Here is a 23,824-nt window from a genome sequence, read left to right on the forward strand (position 1 = left end):
ACGCCACTAGCAGACACATTGAGAAACAGCAAACAATGCTTTCCTACGTAAAGGTTTCAAAAAACAGAAACTCCCATATCTTTGCTGCAACTTTTTTTTGGGCGGGGACTGGACACCCAATACTTCCGCCGGGGGGCTCCGTTGAAAACGGCTTCTCGAGACGCGAACCAGGAAGCGCCTTCTTCAGGTCAGCGGCGCGCGACTCTTCTTTTTTCGTACCTCTGCGGCTGCGATCTCCTGGGTGACGCGGACGCGGTGGAGGCAGTTGAGCGCGCATGCGCACTCCGCCCCTTGCCCTCCCTCACACCCCTCCGTGCGGCGGCCCCCTTTTAAACAACGCCATAGCGAAGGGGAAAGATGCAGGTGAGGCCCTGAGGGAGAGCGGCGGTTGGGTCGCGCGCGCGTGTAACGCTGTGCCTCAGGGGTGGGCCGTGAGGCCTATTATTCGGCAGAGCAGCCCCGCCGCCCGTGGGGGCCGCTTCTCGGGGCTTCTCTTGGCCGCTCCCCTTTACGCCTTCCGCGGGGGGAAGCGCAGCACGAAGGTCCCCTTCAAGGACTTCTGGGGCTGTTCACTTTTTCTCCCGCGCTCTCTGTGCCTTCAAAAGCTTCGCGACAGGCAGACATTCAACAGGTGGAGTCATCGCCTGTGGGGAGAGAGAGCTGTTGGATATTGGGGAGACTATTGGGCTTTTTGGCGGGGGGCTTTTAATAATAATATGACCTGCCACGCAGGACCCTGCCAGAAAAACAAACAAACTACGCATTGGCCTCCGCCTGTCACAGCTGTGTGGCAAGGGATTAGAGAGAGAGAGAGAGGAAATGAAAATCCCTGCCTATTTTACAAAAACTATACCATTCGGTATTCCATTATCCATCAAAACTTCCTTACCCTGTTGATTTTATCTTAAGGCTTCCAGCGTTTTCAGCTGTGCACAGTTATTTCCCATATATTCAATAAAGGTTTTCCAGTCTTCTCGAAAGGTGGCAAGCGATTATTCAACAGGTGAAGCATAGATGTGGCGCTATATATCTGTTAAAAAAGAAAAGAAAAAGCACACGATATCCGACAGAGAAATGTGGCAGCTCTAGCGAGGACTAGGATCATCATTTGACTAGCATTCAAATCTTGTTCTGGAAAATCTTGCTAATTTAGGGGGGGAATGCCTTTTGGGTACCTTTTGCTAGCTAGCTGGTTTTAATCTGTTCTGGCTGGAAAAGGCTGCTTTATTATAACTGACAGAAATGTAGTCTTCCGCTACAAAAGTTTGTGCTAGATTGAAGCTGCAATACTATACTTAGGGTTAGCCACATTAACCTTAGTTGGACTTACTTTTTGAGCAGACCCCTGGAGAATTAAACAAAAATGAGTTTTATAGATTTCAGAGAGAGTGCTTAATTTCTAGAAAAAGTGATGCTGGGGCTGAAAGAAGTACTTTACTCAATTTTTTGTTGTTGATTTTGTCAACTAAAGTACTTCTGATCTTCCCCTTAATCCCAGATGAGTGGGGAACATTTAGTGAGGAAAACACTGTCCATTTGCTTGGGGTACTTTAATTTGCATCTTATGTTCTGGAGCTGAGCAAGAGTAGTGAAAATCAAAATACATCTGACAATGAGCCCTGGGAGAAATTAAACCCTCCAAGACTTTTTTTTGCCATAGAAAGCAGTTATTCTTTTGGGTATCTAAACATCTAACAATCCTAAGAGGTCTTATTGAAGAGATGCATACGCAAAGCAACTTATTTTTCTTTATGTTGTCATATCATAAGGATATATGTAAGAGTGTGTGTGTGTGCTGCTTATAATAATTTGTTTGCTTCTCAGACAACTTTAAAGCATGTATATTTAAAAGGTTTACAAGATGTACCTTGAAGAGGAATTCCTTTGAGCCGATTGCTATTTAACTGCTTTTTCTCCAACTGGAGAATACACCTGAGAAATGTAGCATCAGAGGAGAATCAGAATACTGGCAGCAACCATTTTAGGCGCATCCAATTGACGTGCAATTACTGATGTGTGGGTCCTTTTGGACCTGGAAAAAGGCAGAACAGGGGGACGGGACGGGACAGGGAGCATTTATATGTGCTCTACGGACATAAATGGGGGCCAGGAACAGAACCCCAGCGTGACATTATCACCGCCTATATATATGAGACTTGCAGAACATACCAGTTGCCATTAGTCCTCTTCACAGATCTTGCTGCAAAGTGTATATGGATTCTGTGTTTCCTCTTCACTGGTATTTATTCCATTTCCATTAAGGATTTTGGAGCAAGAACTGCAGGAAGCTGTTCTTTTGAAATTAGTGCTAGGGATTCCAGTAAGGGTTGCTTCAGTTACTGAAAATTTGTTGCATGGCATATGCTTGCACTCTCAGGCCTCTCTGTACTCAGGTCTGTTCTTATTTTTATAACAAACACTCCCAGAGAACTGTTCCTCAGTAATCTTCAATATGAAATATGTCTTTCAGCTTCTACCCATTTTGCCTGCTGTCTCTGTCTTCTGCTGCAATAGATATTTGGGCGGGGAATAGTAGAACTGAAATTAAGGAAGATGCAATAAAGCCAAAAGACATGCCTTGAGTTTTCTTCCTATGGTGCTTCATTCTCTCCTTTGATACAGTCTTCCTGTGCTATTTACTGCCCAGTATATTGTTTTCCTTTATACTGGAGGAAACCCTCAGGATGTAAAGCATGCATTTCTACATGCACTATTACTCCTGCATGTGGTCCTCCCACCCTTTAGTTAAGTGACATTTATACTGGATAAATTGAAGCAGGTTTCCCCAAATATTTTGGACTATAAATCCCATCATCCCAACCACCATGACCAAATGCCAGGGATGATGAAAACAGTAGTCCAAAACATCTAGAAGGCGTCAGGCTGGGGATTTCTGCTCTAAAGCAGGTGTAGGGAACATTTAGCCCTCCAGATTTTGTTGAACCACAATTACCATCAGCCCCAGCAAGCATAGCCAAAGGCCAGGGATGCTGATCAGAGTTGTAGCTCAGCAACACCTGAAGAGCCAAAAGTTCCATACAGCTGCTGTAAAACTTCAGTTCCACAGCTGTCACCTGTTTGGGGGATTATGCAATTTTGCCTGTTTGTCTCCAAAATTTAGCAGAAGGTACTTAGAACAGATTCTGTCTGTATGCCTTTATAAAAATATATTTCTTGGTTTTTCTAGCATTGCAGAAAGTTGGTAATTTCCCCCCCTGAATTAGGTATGCCTTGTAAATGAAAAAAGAAAAATGGAAAACATTTAATGATTGTGCATCTTTAATTGTCAATTTCTTTCCATAGCGAGTATTTACCCTGTCTGAAAGGGATGCGCCTAGTTCACCTGTGCAATTTGCTTGGCAAAAAACTGTAGGAAACTACATTGCTGTTGCAGGGTAAGATAATAAAGATTTCTTTATTGTATATGTTAATTAACTAAACAGATGAATCAGATTTTGTCATAGGAAGCAGCTTACAGACTTTAATAATATTTACAGATGTATGAAAGATGACCACCATAATGATTATTCCTCTTCTGTTTTTTTTAATTAATTTTTAGACACAATCACACTGTAAAAATCTTCGATCGCCATGGTCAAAAGAAAAATGAAATTATTTTACCAGGGTAAGTCTTGTACAATTTTGTGAAAGCAAAATATTACTTTTAGGCAAATTCAACATTAGATTATCTGATTTGTTTGGCATAAATGCCTTCAAAAATGGTGGGGGAGAGGGTTATGAAATTGGATGAGATTAGACTGCACTTTATTTTAGGAGAACAGAATTATGGGGAATGGATATCTCCTTCAAGGAGCTAGTCAGGCTTGCATTTCCACTCAGTTTCATATTTTCGAACCAAATATTGGAACATCCGGTTAATACTTTCTGTGTTTCCTTAGCAACTGCATTGCTATGGACTGGGATCAAGATGGTGATACCTTAGCAATAATTGCTGATAAGGCCATTTGCATTTATCTGTGGGATGCCAACACAAACAAAATCAGCCTGATAGACACTAGCATGAGGTAAGCAAAAAGTGTGCTTTAAGAAAAAGTATATTTCCAGGCCAGTTTATACATTTAGTATAATTGCAACCTAAAATTAATACAGGGCATAGGTTGTGTTGTTTAAATGGGAGAAGTTTTCAGTTGTAGTTTTATGAATGAAATTTTCTTGCTGATAGCACAGGTTCTGTAGGATTGCCATATTTCGTTTCCTCCTAAAGTTGTTGAGAGCTTTGCGCGGGGGGGGGGGGGGGGCGTTTTCCAAAAGTTGAGCTTTTTTTTTTCCCCCACCAGAAAAAGGGGATTTTTTAATTGACTTGCCTAAGCTCCAGGACAGAGTGCCACCTTTTGGAAATTTCCCCCAGATGTGTATTCTGCTTTTGAAATCCCAGTAATGTCCAGGAGAATCCGGACATATGGCAGCCCTAGGTTTTGTATCTGTACCACCAAGCTGAATGGGGCAAGAAGAGCCCAGACCTAATTTCCTCATCTTACAAAATTCTTCCCAGAAGAAACCTTTTTAGAATACGGAACATTGATCAGTCAGTTCTGACTGGCACTTTCAGCTTGTTCTTCATTGTTACTTATATTGCCATCTTCAGGGATATGGGTGGGTAAAAGAGAAACCATGTACAGATGACAGGAAAGCAGAGTGTTCTTGAGCTCAAGTCCTACTTGAGGGGTTTCCTACTGGCATCTGTGTTTTTTTAAGCTAAATCTAAAGTTGCCTGATTTCCTCAATGGTGGCTATCTAGTCTTTTATATATTGTATGTGTCTGTATTATTAATGTATTTGGATGACTTTGTTTGATTTTATGATTTTATTGTTTAAACTTATGCCAATAAAGGCCAGTAACAGTAACAATAACAACAGAATGCTGGACTATATGGGCCACTGGCCTGATCCAGCAGGCTCCTCTTATGTTATTATGAGTGTGTATTGCTAATACAGAAAAGGAATGTGGCAGAAACTATGCCAGTAAACAAGAAGTAAAGTAAGGACAGGCCTGTTAATCTTTCTCATAGGAAATGTTGTAGAGCAATTTGGCTTACTCTATTGTGCAAACCAGGTCATCTCTTGAATGCCAATCATCAGTTTTCTACTACAATATCATAACTGCGCCTGCTTTTCTGATCTTGAACCAAGTACTTTCTTTCTCTCCTTACTGCTGTTTCCTTAAATATTGTCAATTAAAAATGGTAATCCATTCAACATTCTTGTTGTTACAGTGGAACCTCTTTTTTCGAACTTAATCCGTTCTGGAAGTCCGTTCGACTTCTGAAATGTTCAAAAACCAAGGATCAGAGGGCTGTCGGCAAGTTCGGGCGGGGGGGGGATGAGAAACACACCTCAGAAGCCGTTTGACTTCCATGGTGTGTTTGAAAATGGAAGCATTCACTTCTGCGTTTTCGGTGTTCAGCTTCTGAAACGTTCGGCAGCTGAGACGTGCAAAAACCGAGGTTTGACTGTATTGAAAGCCTATTTCATTTTTTTTATTACAGGGAACCAATGTCTTTCTTACGTTGGTCGAAAGCCGAACCCTTACTTGCTGCTGGAACAGCTAAGGGAAATGTACTAATATATAACCGCCAAACTTCTCGCAAGATTCCTATCCTTGGTCAGTACCATTATAAAATTAGTGAACTTCCATGTGGGGAGAGAGCAGAAATTTGCTCGCTGTATGAAAATCTAGTTAATATCTCTCTAGTGTAAGTATTTCACCATGTGTAATTGTAGATGAGGAAACTGTGATCTACCAGATGGTGTTGAACTTCAGCATCCAGCACCCAGCCAGCATGGCCAATGGTCAAGGATGATGGGATTTGTAGTCCAACAATATCCTATGCTATTTGTCTGTTTTCTTTTAATAATTCACAGTTTTAATAATTCACAGTTTTCCAGCTTAAAATGATAATTGTATTATTGGATATGCCTACTTGAATCACATACTTAACATCCATGCATTGTTCAATATCTTTAGGGAGCAAATTGTGATTTTTCTATGTGAATTTGTTTTTACCAGGTAAGCACACCAAACGGATTACATGTGGTTGTTGGAGCGGTGGGAAATTCATAGCATTAGGCGGTGAGGACAAACTGGTAACGATTAGCAACCACGAAGGAGATACAATCAGAGTGGTAATAAACCTACATTGTTGTTATGCACAAGATTACAACAGTTAGTTAAATGAAAAAAATGCCTTCGCCCCCATTTGCTCTTTGTGTGAATGTTAATGTGAGAGAGAAAGCAGACAAGAATTGGTTACAAACCAAATGCCTGTTTGAGCCAGATGAAGTTTCACATTTGAATTATAGGCTCAGGAAATGAAAAAGAACAAAAACCATTTAGTGTTGTGTGTGAAAATATCCTGGGTTAATGTTCAAGAATCTGTGTAGTTTAAACATTGGTTGCAGCTTTGCTTTTTATTGGACCAACTTCTATTAGTGAGAGTGCCCAATCTTTAAAAACAACTATAAGATGCTTATAACCAACACCAGTTATTTTTGTGAAAGTCGTAGATTTTTGTCCCTGTTTTTTCTCCATGTCTTTCCTTGCCTCTTTCTCCCAGAGGGCAGTGAAGGAGCTAATTAACTGATAATGGGGATCTCCATATATATAGATAGGCACTGTCTAAGTCCTAGGATACAGTCTACTAAGGATATTATTGTATCATTTTGGTTTTATGATTTTGTATAATATGTTATTTTGTTAGCCGCTTTGATTTCCTCAATGAGAAAAAGAAGCAGGATCCAAATTTTGTAACTACAGGAGAAACTAATGTCAGAAATGGTGTAGCTGTTTGTGGTGGTGATCTAAGAATTAAACCATTGTGCCCAGCTGGCTGGGATCAGCAATTTTCCATGAAGGCATTGTTTAAAATCTCAGGCCACATGTAATTCTTTCTTCCTTGACAGAGCCTTAAGGCAAGCAGATGAAAGGCTTTATAAGGTGGAATGGAAAAAATATGACAGCTGTGTTCCAAACATTACATTATTGTAGAGAACAGGAAGCATAGCCAGTTTGTGCATCTAGTTCCTCCACACAAAGTTAGTGTCCAAAGCTGCTTTTGGAATTGAGGTTGATAGCTGTTAATATTGCTGTATTAACACTTGAAAAATCATTGCAGTGTTTTGTGGTTTTCCTGTCAATGGCCTAGTTTGCTCTTAGCACTAAATCATGATTTATTAAACTTAGCACTATGTGTGAACCCATCCCAGTGACTTAACTGTGGTACATTTACTGCCAACAAGCCATTATCTGAACCTAGGCTTTTGTTTTTTGCTTTACTTTACAAACCTTGCTTTGTTTTAACTAATGGCTTCGTGTTGCATGTGAACTCAGCGCCCTTCCTTAACCAGGCACTCGGCAAACTCACAAAGGCATGAGGGAAGAGTCACTGGAAAACAACCATTGGAGGGGGAAAGCCATAGTTTGCTTATCATCTGTGGGACAACTTGTGGTTAACTTGTGATTTATTAACAAACCATGGTGTAGTGTTATGGGTATACCAGGCCAGTGTAACTGTTTCAAAAAATAAAAATTACTTATTCTATTAACCTTGGAACCTTATTCTTGCAGACAACAGTGAGAGGAGAACCCAGTGATATGGAGTTTATAGTAATGAAAACTGATGATAGAACAGGAGGAAATGAGACCACAGTAAGTATTTAACAACACAGCAAGTATATATTGCTTGAAACCAAAGGGGCTTTGCAAAGAAAGCAATAAGGGAAAGTTATAACACAAGAAAATAAAATACAAATTTTGTTTGTCATAAGAATTCCAAAATTAGATTGTAGCTCTGAGACGTTAGTGTCATTCTTATCATAAGAGCTTTATCATGTTACTTGACAAGGCACAGTAAAAGATTTAAGATAGGTGTCTTTGATTTTCTTAGCAGCTGATGCTTACAAAGGCTGTCTTAGAAATAAGTAATCATGTCAGGAGAATAATTTCTAATCCTCTTAAGGAACACTACCATTGCATTATTACCGTAAGATGCGTAAGATGATTCTGGTTTTGTTCAATATATTATTATTTTTTTTCTCTCTTTTTTCCAGGTATGCATTGTCGTTGCTCAGAAAACCCTGTATATTTATAATTTCAGAGATCCAGAGAACCCAATTGAACTGGCGTTTCAGCCACGCTACGGGAACATTGTCTCTTATAAGTGGTAAAGCTATTCACCAAACTAGTAAGATTACATGAAAGAGAGTGCTCCAGCATTAAAGACATTTCCAGATGGGTAGCTGACAAGCTGTATTAATCTATTGAAGCAAAAACAGCAAAGAGTATTATTATGCCATAACCTTCCATGAACACTGTCAACTTCAGCAGTGCACAAAAGGTTCTGCCATAATAAATTGCTTTTATAAATGTTTTGTGCTAGGATGGGTTTTGTGCTGTTGCTTCAGTCAGGGAAATCTAAATACTTTATAGCAGGGTGGAGAAACTTTGTTTGTCTGGATGTTGCTAGACTGCAACTTCTATCATCCCTGAGATGATTGCTCATGTTGGCTGAGGCTGATGGCAGCTGAACAGCTGGAGGGCAACAGGTTCTAAATCCCTGCTTTTATAGACTAAAGCCAGGGCTAGAGCCAGGGCTTTTTCAGCCGTGTCTCCGATCTGGTGGAACACTCTGTCACAAGAGACCAGGGCCCTGTGGGACTTGACATCTTTCCGCAGAGCCTGCAAGAGAGAGCTGTTCCACCAGGCCTTTGGCCAGGGCACAGCCTGACTCCCTCCCTCGGCAATCTTCGCAGAGCTCTGGCTCAATGGTTGCCAGTGGCTTGAATTAATTAATTTTATAATGAATGATTTTAGAGTGTTGTTTGTGCTGTACTTTTGTACTGTTTTATTGTTGTTAGCCGCCCTGAGCCCGGCTTCGGCTGGGGAGGGCGGGATATAAATAAAATTTACTAATATTATTATTATTATTATTATTATTATAAAAAGTCAGTGTTCTTGAAAAGAGACGCAAATGCAATTGTTCCAGTGTTTCCTAGTAGTTTAATTTTGAAATAGAATTTGGTTTTCTGTGAACAATCCCATTCCCCACCCTCCCCAGCCAGCTGACAATTCTGAGATTGTGTCTTCAACTTTTCTTTCTTTCTGCAGCCATGTTGCTTGAACGGGTTTTGATCATATTGTTGAAATCTTTACAGGTATGGTGATAATTACATCATGATAGGGTTCTCGCTTGGCTGTTTTGTGGTGATTTCCACACACGTTCGAGAGATTGGCCATGAGATCTTTCAGGCATATGATCATAAAGATAACCTGACTAGCATTGCAATATCACAGTCACTAAACAAAGTTGCATCATGTGGAGATAACTGGTGAGTCATCATGTTTTCATATGAAGCCCTTAAAATACAAGCTATCACAAAGAAAGTGCTAATATTGACTCTGAAAATGTTGTCCTAGAACAGTTTGAGGTCATGTTAAGACATTAGTACCCCAATCAAGAGATCTGTTTGGTTTCTGACAGAAGCTGTTCTCTTTCATGTGCCGATATGCTATCTTATTCCAAGGGAGAAAGCAATTCTGCACCAGCTGTAACTTTTATACCATCTTCAAGGGCAGCCCCACATAGAGCATACTACAGTAGTCTCATTGAGATGTTATCAGAGTATGTAGTGCCATAGCTAAGCTATCCTGATCCAAGAACACTTAAGATGACGAGCCAGCTCGAACAGGGTATAGGTACTTCATGCCACAGAGCCACCTTTGCTTTTAGTGACAATGACTCCAAGAGTACCCCAGGCTAAAAATCAGCTCCTTCAGGTGTGTGTGGGGTGCAACTCCATCTAGATCAGGTTGTCTGGCCAAGTCCTAGACCCAGGAAGTACTCAGCAACAGTACCTTCATCTTATTATGTTGTAAGTTAACACTGAAGGAAGTGTTTTTCTTTCTATTATAGCATCAAGATTCATGACTTGTCAGATTTGAATGAAATGTATGCAATAATAAACTTGGAGGATGAAAATAAAGGTATGACCACTTTTAGATTTACCTGATTGCTTGCCAAATCATATAAGACAGATTCTTAATTTGCATTAGCAATTTGCTTATATAAAGAAATGTGATGCAGTAACTACAGTTTGTGGACTGGACCAACCAGACTTGGGTTCCAACTCTCACTCAGCTGAGCTTTGCTATTAATAACCTTAACGTGACCTGTGACTTTCTTAAGACAATCCTTCAAACTGTACTGTGGAGTATTTGAAACCAACAGTGACAAGCCTTGGATTAGAAATTTCTGCTTCCAGTTAGCTGCAAACCACAGTTTGCTGTTTGAATGTGCCAAACCATGGTTTACTCAATACCTTGCCCACTGGGAAGGGAGAGCTTTTTATCTCTTCCCCATGTGTGTGAAAGGAAGGTGGGAAGCCGCATTGAAGCCCAGTTCTTGCAGCTTTCTCTCAGACTAGCCTTCCTCATAGGGTTGTGGAAAGGATGAAATATGATAACACCATATAAGCTGCCCTTGGATTCTTGAAGGAAGGGCAGAGCAGAAGTGCAATTCATTGCTAATGTGCCCATTGTAGCTTACATAATTCCCCAAAGACTTGGGGACAAGGGCTAGCAACTTAAATATGGAATTAGAAATAAAGGTATATATTGTTGTGTATGACATTTTGCTAATCTGACACAGGTAGGTTACTCTTTAAGACACAGAAAATGCTTTTTAGTGACGAAGGTATTGCTTCTTGGATTTCTAAGATAGAATACTGTTGTTGTTTTTACAAAACCTCGTTGACATTTTAGGTCTAGATCAGTTGTCATGGACAGACGATGGACAATTGCTGGCAGTGTCTACGAAGAAAGGGACTATCCATGTCTTCTTGACAAAACTTCCCATTCTTGGAGACTCATACAGCACACGGATCGCGTACCTCACCTCGCTTCTTGAAGTGACAGTTGCCAACCACATTGAAAGTGTATAGTACTTCATTCATTTTAAAGTTTAGTTAGGTGTAACATTTTGTTTTATGGTAAGCAGTTCTCAGCAAAAGTGGTATGGTCTGTCTTGGCAGGAGCTACCAATTACAGTTTCTGTGGAAGTTGAGCCCAACTTTGTGGCTATTGGCCATTATCACTTGGCTGTTGGCATGAATAATCGGGCATGGTTTTATGTTCTGGGAGAGAGCAGTAAGTATATCTCTAGTTCCATTATTCCACACTGAAGTAGTGTAGCACTGTTGTATTTTATTGAATTACTGGTTATTCTATAATATGTTAGTAAGTTTATTGCTTCAAATTGTACCCTTAGTGTCACAACAGCTAATTATACCTCTTGTAAGATGTTACAGGACACACAATTTAGATGATGTAAAAATAATATGAAACAATTATTATTGGGATTATGAAAGAAAGATGGAGCTTTTTGTCTTCATGTGGGCCACATAGCCCTGACAGTCACAATCTGATTGCATTGTTCCAAATATTTGAAGTATTTTAAGTGGCCAAGGATATGTTCAAAAGAGAGAATCACGACAAAATTTCATTCCACATTTTGCAGGTGTAAAAAAGCTCAAGGACATGGAATATCTTGGAACAGTAGCCAGTATGTGCCTTAATTCTGACTACGCTGCTGCACGTTTTGAGGGTAAAGTTCAGTTGCATATGGTAAGTATATTAGGCAGCCTGAACTCCCAAGAGTCGCATGAACTGCTATAATAGAGCTGCACGAGAAACTCCTAATTATGTAATCTTCTGTGATGCATTTGATCTAGATAACCAGTTAATTTCCAGTCTAATTTAGCAGCTGGTTACTGGAGAACAACAAGAAGCTAAATGCACCACTGAGATTAGTTGCAGGCAACTGAAAGGCAAAAAGTTTTGGATAATTACATAGTTAACAGAGTTGGTGTGAAAAGTCCTCTTGAGATTTGGGGTGGCTAGTGGAGATTTATGACTCATTAAAGGGGGAAAGGATGAGGCTGAGATTGATATAGTATGCAGCTAGCTTCTTTAATTTTAGATTATGAGCTGCTGAAACCTGTTCACTTTTTATTGCTGATAAAATAACCTTCGGTTTGCTGTTTTATTTTAGATAGAAAGTGAACGCTCCAATACCCAGGAAGAACGGGAAACTAGACTCTTCCCAGATACAGATGATAAAAATAAAATTTTGTGCCATGCTTTAACCAATGATTTCCTCATCTATGGTACTGATGTAAGTATTTGTTTCAAACTGTGGATGCCATCTTTGTAGTATAAAATGTAAATTATTAAGAATACCGGTTTCATTTTGTGCATGTACATTCCATGACACTTCTTGGTTCTATTCCACATTCTCTTACGAATAACCAAAGCAAGTGAGACATAATGGGAGGAAAGGGGGGGCAAAAGAAAGAAGCAAAATTCATGCCCCCTTTCCCCTTTCTGTGGCCGCATCCCTCTGTCATTCATCTTCTCTGATCACATTCTCCCCTCTTGAAAGAAGCTGCTTGGTGTCCTGCCTTTTCAGCAAACTTAGTGGCCACCTCCTTCCTTTTAGCTAACAACAAGTAGGAGAGGGGTAAGAGGAGTTTTGTAACCTTTCCTTTTCACGCTTGATCCTTTTCAGCAGTGAAGGGTCAGACAGCCCCACCTCTCACTGCTGAGAGAATCCTCAATACAGTGGTACCTCGGGTTAAGAACTTAATTTGTTCTGGAGGTCTGTTCTTAACCTGAAACGGTTCTTAACCTGAAGCACCACTTTAGCTAATGGGGCCTCCTGCTGCTGCAGCGACGCCGGAGCACAATTTCTTTTTTCATCCTGAAGCAAAATACGTAACCCTAGGTAATATTTTTGGGTTAGCAGAGTCTCAGGAGCCCAGTTATGTCACCCCTTGCCTGCAGAGCCGGCAGCCTCTCACCCCTTTTCAAACACCCTCCCTTGTGGAGTGTTCCCTCAGCCTACTCTCGTCTCCCCTTGGGAGTCCTCTGGGCAGCCACTGCTGCCACCTCTGGTTTCTGAGCTGCTCTCCTGCCCCAAAGAGAGGTGCTTCTTTCACACTACCCCACAGGGGCCTGGGAAGAGGATGCCTCCAGCCTTAGTGGCCCAACAGAGACTGGCCAAAGGTGAATGTGAGGATAGTACCTTAGCTTGGGAGGCAGCAGTGTCAGCAGTGGGCACTGCTGGGCCTGCAAGGCAGAAAGGCTCCCCTTCAGCACCGGGTTCTCAGGTCCCAGGCGGGCCTTTCACACAGCAAGCACAAGAAAGGCCAGTGCAGCGCCTGCCTGCCTGCCCAGCCTCCTACTTGTCTGTCCATTCACAACAGCAAGGGTTGGCTGGTAGCTGGGATTCCTCACCCGCTTGCTTGCTTGCTTGCTTGCTTGCTTATTCCAAGGCTGCCTCATCTCCTGGCAACAGGCACCCATTGGCCAGCCCCAGAGGCACCATTCGTGTGGGGAACTTGTAGCCATGGCTGTTGCAGCAAATAGCTGTTCAGGTGGCAGAGACACAAGAGGGGACCAGAGGAGGGAGGAAAGGAAAGAGGGACAAAGGCCAGTGTTCCCTGCGGCACCCCGACTATCCTTCAAGGCACCCCAGGGTGCCATGGCACACTGGTTGAAAACCCCTGAGCTAGAGGATAGGGGACTATCCTTGGTCTGGGTGAGTGAAAATATGTTTTTTGTAGGGAAGTAGTAGAAGGAGAGGGACGCGGGTGGTGCTGTGGGTTAAACCACAGAGCCTAGGACTTGCTGATCAGAAGGTCGGCGGTTCAAATCCCCGCGACGGGGTGAGCTCCCGTTGCTCGGTCCCTGCTCCTGCCAACCTAGCAGTTCGAAAGCACGTCAAAGCACAAGTAGATAAATAGGTACCGCTCCGGTGGGAAGGTAAGCGGCGTTTCTGTGTGCTGCTCTGGTTCGTCAGAAGCGGCTTAGTTATGCTAGCCACATGACCTGGAAGCTGTACGCTGGCTCCCTCGGCCAGTAAAGTGAGATGAGCGCCGCAACCCCAGAGTCAGCCATGACTGGACCTAATGGTCTGGTTCCTTTACCTTTTAGTAGAAGGAGGGAAGACTCTGAGTTGGTCCACCCAGCCAATATAATTGTTCCACCCTTCAATCCTTGCACCTTATTATCACCATCTGTCATTGGTATTCCTCAGTAGCATATGGAAAGTGTTCCTCTGCTGTATTTGTCCAGATCTGATTTGAGAGTTGGTTGTTCCAAATGCCACTCCCTAATATGTTTCTTCAAGGGTAGAGACTCCCTACCTTTTTCCTGCAGTGGAGGAGGGAATCCTCGGATGGGTGGACCCTCTGACTCGCTCCACTAGGCAGGGCCATGCAAATTAAGGAAATCTTACCTCACTGCATGGTAGAGTGACACTTCCCCATCCAACACTGGCCAACCTAGCTACCTGTGCAGGTTTACTTTGTCTTCCATTGTTTCTGAGAGGCCTTAATCTACACAATTCTTGTCGGTGGAGAGATAAGAGAGAAAAGGTTCTGAGGGGGAAAGTTTTGGCTTGGCCGTGGCTCAGAATCCCTTGAGGGCTCCCAGCCTGATTTTCTCTGCAAACTCTTGGAAGCATAAGGTGTCAGGGGGAGAAGCTGCCCAAGGCGATGGGCCTGTCTACCCAACGAGAGCAGCTACCCTCAGTTTCAATGAGGTGCTTGTAATTAATTGTTCCTTTGTCGGTTCTCAAGCCAAAAATGTTTTGCTGGTCTGGTTGTCTGGATCACCTACTTCAGCTGCAAATGCATTAGTTTTTCAGGCTCTAATGCTAGTATTATGGCTCTTATTTTGTTGGTTGTTAGACTGGTGCTATTCAGTATTTCTACATTGAAGATTGGCAGTTTGTGAATGAGTACCGGCATTCCGTCAGTGTGAGAAACATCTTCCCAGATCCCAATGGGTCTAGATTAGTTTTCATTGATGACAAAAGTGATGGATTTGTTTACTGTCCGGTAAGTCATTTATTCCATTCCTAATTTATAGGTTGCAGTCTACTTATTTCTCCCTTACAGACTTTTGCTTCCCCCGCCCCCTCATTTTTAGTCCACCCATCGTCTAAAGATAGGTACTTAGTGTAAATAGGTTTATTCTGTTTTATTTTCAAAAATCTGTAAGGTCATTGGGATGAGAAACTGACATGCTAGATGCCATAAAGTAGGCATTTGAACCAGGTCTCTCCAGTCTAAGTACAATACGATGGTCTATTGAACTATGCCAGTGCTCTCCCGTAGATTGTGAAATTGATTGTGGGCTTTGTTACCCAAAACCACACACATTTTGAACTGCTTTAGTTGTCATGGGGGGCTTCCACTGTTCATGTCCATTACTATTGTTCTCTGATTATGCTTTACCTGCTTTAAATAACACAAAACCCCTGGTCTGCCCTGAGACTAGGTTCAGAGGCAATTCTATCCTGGCATGGCTAGTAGCAATCAGATAGCATGTAATCCTTTTATCTGCCCCACTTCCCATTTCCTTCACTGTCCCTCCTCACAGGTCTCTAATGAAGCCGACAAGATGGGGGGAAGCCTTGCCAACTCCACTTTGCTTTTTTAATTGCCAATTTTTAAAATTGACTTTCCAATATAAACCCAATTACACAAATTAGTTCAAAATTAATACAATTTTGTTAAGAGGCTTCCCATGCACCATTCTTGATGGATCTTTATGATCTAATATTACTTTGTTTCATATTCTTACATATTTCTATTATATCCCATTTTTCAAAATTATCACATAATTAACAGCTGCACTCTTTGTTATTTTTATTCTTGTTACTATATTATTTATATTATTTAACTTCCAGAAAAAGGCTTCAAGTGAGGAACCATAGCTTTTTCGTTTTCATCCTGTGTGCGTCCAAAAGTCAGTTGTTGATCCTCTTGGCCTTATATGTCTCTCTGATGTTTTCCTTTTTCCTGCGGCATTTGGGGCTATCTCCATACACTGTTGTTGTATTCCAGCCTGGTTGGGGCAGAGCTGCAACTTCAAGGTTAAACCCTCGTCTTTCTCCGGCTCAGCTCCTTCCCATAATACTCAAGCAGTTCCAAATCGACAACCTCTTTCACTGGCACCAAATCAACAAGTTCCAGAAATTCACCAGCTGAGAAGGGAGGGGAAAGGTGGCACCATTCCTCTATCAACATCCAAAAAGCCCTCACACTGCTTTCCTTGCACGGCTACAATAGCATCTTCCTTTTTTCTTTTCTTTTTTTAAAGGTTATATTTCAAACTCTCCATTATCTTTCAGTCTTTTTTTAGGGGGAGGGTAGGCGCTTAACTCCCAGCGACATCCTTCCAAACAAAACAAGCAGGATCTCCTGCCGCCCCCCCCCCTTACTCCTCTCAAGCCACATGCAGCTTTACATTTTCTTTTAAATCTCAGTGTTACATCGTACATCAAAACATCTTCACTTGTATATCTTAAAATTCAATCTTAGAGGGTTGCCGAACCATAAATATAAAAACTTCCATTAGATATAGCAGAGTACCCCCTTCTCCATCCATCTCTAGCACAAGATAGAATCTTCCCCAATTTCAAATTTCAGTTCTATGCAGCTGATTGTCCGTAGTTATAATGTCTATCTCCTCTGGTGTTATGCCTATTCTTAATGCCAATTAGAACCCAATTATAAGGAGAACCTCTGCATCCAATGGCGATTTGGGGGGTTTTGCATCAAGCAAAATGCAGTGAGCCATTAGGACCCATGGTCACCTGTACCTCCCATGCCTCGAGAGGTTTATAGGAGATGGTTTAACCCCTCCATCCCCCTTTTTCCCCAGCCTGTGCCTCTTTTCAATGTTGAGAGACCCATCGCCAAGGCATGGGACAAGAACCAGAAGCCCACTTTGCTTTTTATTTTAAATTGCATTGTTTGTATGAGCACCAGTGCCTGCCTGCCTGCCTGCCCTTTTGGGTGTATGGGTATGTCGGGTCAGGTCGAGGGGACCATATGAAAGTGACAAGACTTTTCCCTTACCTTCTCTGTTTCACTGAATAGAGTGAAGGAAATGACTGTGGCAGAGGTGCTCATATTGCTAGAAAAGAGAGGAATTGAGTAAGAGAGCTGTGCCTTTTAATAGTAATCAAACCATATCCAATTTCAGCACTTTTTATTGCTTTTTTAAGATGTCCATATTTCTGTTGAATTGTGACCAAAGGAATGGGGGGGGGGGGGTTTGGATCTGTAAGTTCAGGTTATTCTCAGATCCCCATTGCAAACACCTTAGATTGCAGCTGTTGATATGGGAATGGGGTTCACCTGACTCTTTTAAAATGGTAATGTAAATCCAAAATTAATTAGATCTCATTAACATTTTTATTTAGAAATTAATTTTGCACTGCTGCCTTTTGTAGGTAACTGATATTGCCTTTGAGATCCCAAATTTCCAGCCAACCATCAAGGGTATTCTGTGGGAAAATTGGCCAATGGACAAAGGTGTCTTTGTTGCTTACGATGACGACAAAATATACACATACATTTTTCACAAGGATACTATACAAGGTAGGGTAAAGTTGCATTATTATTCCAACAGTGTACATTTTGCAGAGCAGCTGAAAGAAAACCCCTAGAAGCTTAGGTTGGTTGTGTAGTTCAGTAGTGCTCAATATTTATTTCGTACCCTTGTGTGAATTTGGTTCTCTAGGACAATGAACAACAATAGAACTTCTGGTGTTAGGTTATTTCAATGGGCTTTATTCTCAAGTGACTGTACGTCAGATTACAACAACGATGGAGTATAAGAGCCAGATAAGCCACAAGCTAGGCTGTGCCAGTTAGGCTGTGCCAGTTAATCTGATTTTCCTTTTAAATACATGGTCATAACTGCTAGGAACAAAATTCCAGAAAGTAGAAATTCTAAGCTAGCTATGGCTAAGCTACTGCTTTCGTTGTGTAATCCTTTTTTTTGGCCGTGCGGGATATATTTTCCCATATGTTCACGTTGTAGCACAATACTTTAGTCTTTATGTCAAGCTGGTTTTATTTGCTTGTTTGACACTCGTATGTTCAAGGAACATTTGTTTTCTGGTATAGATCTGGCATTGTAAATATAGGGGGTGGGGAACCCTACCCCACACATTCAGCCCTACTTCAGGTGCAGTGGAGAAGCCGCCACTCTCTGCTTCCCTGCTCCCTTGTTAGGATTTCTCTGTTAGTCATTCATCAGTAACTAAGAGGATTTTAAAAAAAAGGATTTTATCTTTATTTAGCAAGCAAGAGCTAATGTTCTTTTGATGGGCAAGTTCAATAATTACTTTGTTTTCGTTTGTAATGTAGGGTCCAAGGTAATTTTGGCCGGAGGCACCAAAGTTCCTTATTCTCACAAACCATTGCTACTATATAACGGAGAATTAACTTGTCAGACTCAAAGTGGGAAAACCAACAGTATCTTTCTTAGTACACATGGCTTCCTTGGCCCATTGAATGACTTGGAACGTAATGAGCTGAAACAGGTGCTTATACAGACTTTAATACTAAAAAGGTAAGCTTCCTTTCAATTCCAGTACACCATTGATACCCAAACATCCGAGATCTGACCATGCTTATTGTAGCTGTTGCCTTTGTTTTGTTAAAATTTTTGCATAGGTTTTCTGAGGCTTGGGAGGTGTGCAAACTTCTGAATGATCATTCAAGTTGGAACGAGCTTGCCAGAGCTTGCTTACACCACATGGAGTTGGAGTTTGCGACACGTGTTTACCGGACAATCAGAAATGTGGGAATGGTCATGTCATTAGAGCAAATAAAGGTAAAATAATACACATTTAAATATTACAGTTTGTTTGTTTGTTTGTTTGTTTGTTTTACTTAGTTGCTGTGTGGGATTATTCTAGTCCATGGGCTGATATCTCAGAGCATAAGCTTGGGCAGAAGAACATGACTTCAGGCCAAGTGCAAAGTATGATGTCAAAATCATTAGCAGTTGAATCTGGTAATAAAAACAACCCTGGTAAGAGGATAAAAGAGCTTCCGCTCCATACCTGGCAAAGTTCAAAAGCTTTCAAAATACTCAACATAGTCAGCTATGTCAATAAAATACAGTTTTCTGATCTGATGACTTTGAATTCATGAGGACTCTTATTCCACATGGATCCTCATGTTTTAAGTTCTACTTTCCACAATCCCTGTCTAGGACTTTAAATTCCTTTGTGTATGAGCTGGGCCAGATGAAGCTTTTTCCTTGAGTCTTTTCTGACTTCCATATGCTATAGCAATGCATCTCTGGCAGCTTGTCTAATGTTAATCCAATATAATAGGGACTTCACACATTTCTGTGCTTTGTTTTTCAGGGCATAGAAGACCACAACCTTCTAGCGGGGCATCTTGCCATGTATACAAATAACTTTAATTTGGCTCAGGATTTATATTTGGCGTCTTCTTGCCCAATTGCCGCACTTGAGGTAATAAATTGAGCCACCTAATATTTAATCAGATGGGGCAGGGGGTCATAATCTTTTCCATTTAAATCAATACTTCTTTTGATAATAGATGAGGAGAGATCTACAGCACTGGGATAATGCACTTCAGCTAGCTAAACGCTTGGCACCAGATAACATCCCCTTATTATCGAAGGAGTATGCTGTGCAGCTGGAATTCACGTATGTTCTCTCTTAAAAGCCTATCAAATCTAGCTTTTGTCATAAGCCAACGGTAGAAAACTATTACTGGCTTGCGTGGTGTTGGAAAACAAAGTTTGGAAGCAATTGAGAAAGGGCAAGGTAGTTAGTGTAGCTCAGGCTGGGGTTTGATATGGGGATACTGGCTGCTGTTCATGTACTTTGTAGAAGAGAAGTCTGGAAAGTTAAAACCCCTTATCAAGCAGCCAGGTCACTATAGAACGGTGTAGGGCCAATGTACTGCAGACATTTTGGACTACAACTTTCATCATCCCTCAGGCTGGGGTGTTGTTTGGACGGTTTTGTTGGATGGGGGTTATTGCTGCTGGCTTTTTGTATCTTTATTTTAGGTCGTCTTGTGATTTATGTGGAAATTGTTCAGTTTGGTTATTTTTAAAAAAAGTTTGTTTTTACTGTTTTTGACTACTTTTGTAGTTAAATATTTTTTTCATGTTGCAAGCAACCTTGGGCATGGTTTGAACTTTGGGAAGGCGGCATACCAATAAAAGTATGACCATTGGCCTTGCTGACTGGGACTGATGGGAATTGTAGTCCTCAACTGGGCACCGTGTTGGTTACACCTGCTCAAGTTGATCTCTTTAAACAATTAAAAAAGGTTGGGTTGAGAAAAATTAGAAGTTCTGGGAATCCATGCTGAGGTGCAAGGAGCCAGCAACTTCTACCAGCATCTATCTGTAAGCTAAACCAGAAAAGGGGTTGGGTGATGGTACCTTAATGAAGACCTAACAGCTAGTGAGGGTGGGCTTCCAATACAGGGAATTGTTTGGTTGGCTCCACCCTTGCTGCTCCTAGCAGCTAACAGCACACAGCTTGACACAGTCCTCTTTATGACTTTTAGGTGTCACTTCTACTGATATTGGACTTCACACTCATAAAGCCATCTATCTGGAAGTCCCCTAAGAATCCCTTCAGTGTCTCATTCATGTCATAATATATCACTCTATGTCAATATACGTATAATACAATCTGACTTTTTATTTTAGGGGTGATTATGTGAATGCTTTGGCCCATTATGAGAAAGGGATTACAGGCGATAGTAAGGTAACGCTCTATTGTTGGTGATGACATTATGGTGGACTTTCACCCATGTAGTTAATTATTTTAATGATTTGCTTTAAAATCTTATTTTAAAGCACTGTAAATATTATCTTATTTTAAAGCACTGTAAATATTTATTTGGCTGAGGCTGATCTTGGATTAGAAATGCATTTTGTCACTTGAGCCGCAAAATATAAAAGCAGGAGATTGCTGTTGAAATAGTCGCTTTACAAACCCCTGATTCTTCATTTACCACAATTTTGGCACAGAAGAATAGAGTGGTTTGTTTCGCTCACTTAATTAGATAAATATTTGCTTTGTATTTATATTATTTTAAAGGGTAACTGGTAGGACAGTTGATCTGAGAGAACTCTTGTTATAAGGGAGTGTATTATTTTATCTTCTGTGGATGTGTTTGAAAACTGGTATGGTGCATCTTAACTGTTTTTTGCAAATGGCAATATTATAAACAAAAATAGTTAACTAGTCTAAATAGGAAGAAAACCCTTCTATTTTATAACTTTTCCCTTCAATACTTCCAGAATAATGGTTGCTGCATTTTCAAACTCTGTCTTTATTTTCTTCAAGCGTGTGTATTTTTCCCATATTTTTTATTGGTGCATGTTTATGCTATACTCCTTGTTGCCAGTTCCAAGAGCATGATGAGGCCTGCCTAGCTGGAGTTGCCCAAATGTCCATTCGCATGGGTGACATTCGCCGGGGTGTTAACCAAGCCATCAAACATCCGAGCAGAATGTTGAAAAGGGACTGCGGAGCTATTCTGGAGAGCATGAAGGTAGCTAGTGCTTTGAATACAGAAAGGAAAAGATTCACAGTATGAGTTTGCATGCTTTAGACTAACTTTTGTTTCCCTGTTTGTTTTATAGCAATTTTCAGAAGCTGCCCAGCTCTATGAAAAAGGGCAGTATTATGACAAAGCAGCATCGGTATATATCCGGTGCAAAAACTGGTAAGCACTGGTGTTGCATTCCTTTAAAATTACAGCACAAGGATAGGGAACCTGTGGCCTTTCACATGCAGTTAGATTCCAGCTCCCATCAGCCCCAGCCTGCATGAACAATTGTCTGGGCAAATGTGTCGATAGCTCAGTTGGTTAGAGCGTGGTGCTGATGACACCAAGGTTGCAGGTTTGATCCCCATATGGGACACCTGCATATTCCTACATTGCAGAGGGTTAACCTAGATGATCCTCAGAGTCCCTTCCAACTCAACATTTCTAGGATTCTCTTGCTTTCCTTAACCGGTGATCACTTTATTTAGTCACTTTTCTAGCTTTTTGAGATTTCACTCAATTCCCAAGTGTATTATCTCAGCTGTTAAGAGCTTGAAACTTTGCTTTTTAAGAAGAAAGAAATGTAAAATTCTTGGGAAGCTGAATTACCACATTCTGCACCTTTTCTACACTTCACCAGCATCACAACATGCTGATCCAAAATAGCTCTTCTGTGAACTGAAGGGCTGAGATTTAGCAGAATCTCCACTTATGGAACAAGCAGGGGAGCTGATTTCCACCAGTTCCCCCTTCCCCATGGAACCTGCCCCACTTCTAATTCTGCTCTGAAGGTCCTCTGACCCCCTGGACCAAAGAGGAGATTGGGGGTGGTGTACACAAGGCTACAAGGGGAAGGAGGAATCAGCAAAATACCATCTTCCCTCCATTCTGTGAATGAGTGGTCTGTGGATGGAGTTTTGTTCACAGAACCCTGTGATAAATGTTGTTGTTTAGTTGTTTAGTCACGTCCGATTCTTTGTGACCCCATGGACCAGAGCACGCCAGGCACTCCTGTCTTCCACTGCCTCCCGCACTTTGGTCAAACTCATGCTGGTGGCTTCGAGAACACTGTCCAACCATCTCGTCCTCTGTCGTCCCCTTCTCCTTGTGCCCTCAGTCTCTCCCAAAATTAGTGTCTTTTCCAGGGAGTCTTCTCATGAGGTGGCCAAAGTATTGGAGCCTCAGCTTCACAATCTGTCCTTCTAGTGAGCACTCAGGGCTGATTTCCCTAAGAATGGATAGGTTTGATCTTCTTGCAGTCCATGGGACTCTCAAGAGTCTCCTCCAGCACCATAATTCAAAAGCATCAATTTTTCGGCAATCAGCCTGTGATAAATAAGATACCCAATTACCCTAGTTTGAAGCAGTGCCCTATGTTCGTCAGTTATCTTAATTCTTGGTATGATGGGATTGGAGCGGGGGGTGGGGTGAGAGAAAGCAATTAAAATAATGTGTGTGTGTGAAATTACAGTTATAAAATAGAACTGTTTCTGTTGTCCAGGGCAAAGGTTGGTGAGCTTCTCCCTCACGTATCTTCTCAAAAGATACATCTTCAATATGCCAAAGCAAAGGAGGCAGATGGCAGGTATATATATTCCTTTCTGCAGTCAAATCTGATGTGACAGTCGTACTTACATTGGAGTTCGGGGCAGGTTGCTCTGCCAAGTTCAGCAGAACTTGGATCAGAGAAAGTGTGGGAAGGGTAGCGTCCGAACATTGAAACATTTGAGGACTGAAAATTAATTTTAATGACTTATTGCTGTTATTTCTGTCCTGCTTTCCAGGATACAAGTCCACAATAAACAACATTATTAAAAACTCATCATGAGCCTTCCCAAGGCAGCTGATGGTATAGCAGTCCTCCAGTAGGGAGGGAATAATCCAGCCAGAGCAGACTGAGGTGGTATTCGCCTGCCTCCCGCTCTCACCTGGTATCCCTTCCACAGGACAGCTAATGGAAGAAAGGCCCTCTTTTTTCTGCTGAAGTTTTTAAATCAATTACCAATGTGATACAACATATGTTGTATGTTTAAGGAACAACCTTTAAGGAACAACCAAACAAAAAACTTGTTTCTAGAATTAATATTGCCTCTTGTTTTTATCCCTTACAAGAGCAGAGGGAAAAGGCACGAAAAGAGTTTGTTCTCCACCCTCCATCTCCTTTATTTCAGATTTGCTAACCTCTGCTAGCAACTTAGCATCTATAGAGAGAGCATGAAATCACTGCCCCCTGCCTCATTATTGTTCAGTTCATCTGGACTTTGCATGTGATTAAATTTTATATAGCAAAACTTAAGCAACAATAATTTGTTTAGTCCAAAAAGGGTGTGCTAATTTGAAAGTTATTATTTCTTGTTAGAAGGAATTGGCATCTTTAATAGCCCCCCCCCCC

The 23,824-nt window shown here is 41.4% G+C and overlaps 1 protein-coding gene across 5 annotated transcripts in view; it reads left to right on the plus strand.

Moving 5' to 3' along the window:
- Positions 1-220: 220 nt before the first annotated feature.
- Positions 221-23,824, plus strand: part of WDR19 (WD repeat domain 19) — a 36,482-nt gene continuing 12,878 nt past the window's right edge. The window contains exons 1-24 of one of the 5 annotated variants that reach the window (XM_081019806.1): positions 221-363; positions 3,304-3,395; positions 3,560-3,625; positions 3,900-4,025; positions 5,508-5,623; positions 6,029-6,144; positions 7,586-7,666; positions 8,068-8,180; positions 9,172-9,345; positions 9,930-10,000; positions 10,778-10,950; positions 11,047-11,161; positions 11,532-11,638; positions 12,066-12,188; positions 14,767-14,916; positions 17,322-17,469; positions 18,244-18,448; positions 18,553-18,712; positions 19,254-19,364; positions 19,453-19,562; positions 20,585-20,642; positions 21,289-21,435; positions 21,527-21,609; positions 22,934-23,017. In XM_081019806.1, the coding sequence (XP_080875932.1) occupies positions 358-363; positions 3,304-3,395; positions 3,560-3,625; positions 3,900-4,025; positions 5,508-5,623; positions 6,029-6,144; positions 7,586-7,666; positions 8,068-8,180; positions 9,172-9,345; positions 9,930-10,000; positions 10,778-10,950; positions 11,047-11,161; positions 11,532-11,638; positions 12,066-12,188; positions 14,767-14,916; positions 17,322-17,469; positions 18,244-18,448; positions 18,553-18,712; positions 19,254-19,364; positions 19,453-19,562; positions 20,585-20,642; positions 21,289-21,435; positions 21,527-21,609; positions 22,934-23,017 (2,735 nt within the window). In that variant the 5' untranslated portion in view covers positions 221-357. Of the gene's footprint in view, positions 364-461; positions 632-883; positions 1,004-3,303; positions 3,396-3,559; positions 3,626-3,899; positions 4,026-5,507; positions 5,624-6,028; positions 6,145-6,934; positions 7,054-7,585; positions 7,667-8,067; positions 8,181-9,171; positions 9,346-9,929; positions 10,001-10,777; positions 10,951-11,046; positions 11,162-11,531; positions 11,639-12,065; positions 12,189-14,766; positions 14,917-17,321; positions 17,470-18,243; positions 18,449-18,552; positions 18,713-19,253; positions 19,365-19,452; positions 19,563-20,584; positions 20,643-21,288; positions 21,436-21,526; positions 21,610-22,933; positions 23,018-23,824 lie in introns of those variants that run through there. The other 4 variants (XM_081019808.1, XM_081019807.1, XM_081019810.1 and 1 more) reach the window with 4 other exon arrangements.

Source organism: Podarcis pityusensis, assembly GCF_964106645.2.
Source record: "Podarcis pityusensis genome assembly, chromosome: 9".
In the NCBI taxonomy this organism is placed as follows: domain Eukaryota; kingdom Metazoa; phylum Chordata; class Lepidosauria; order Squamata; family Lacertidae; genus Podarcis; species Podarcis pityusensis.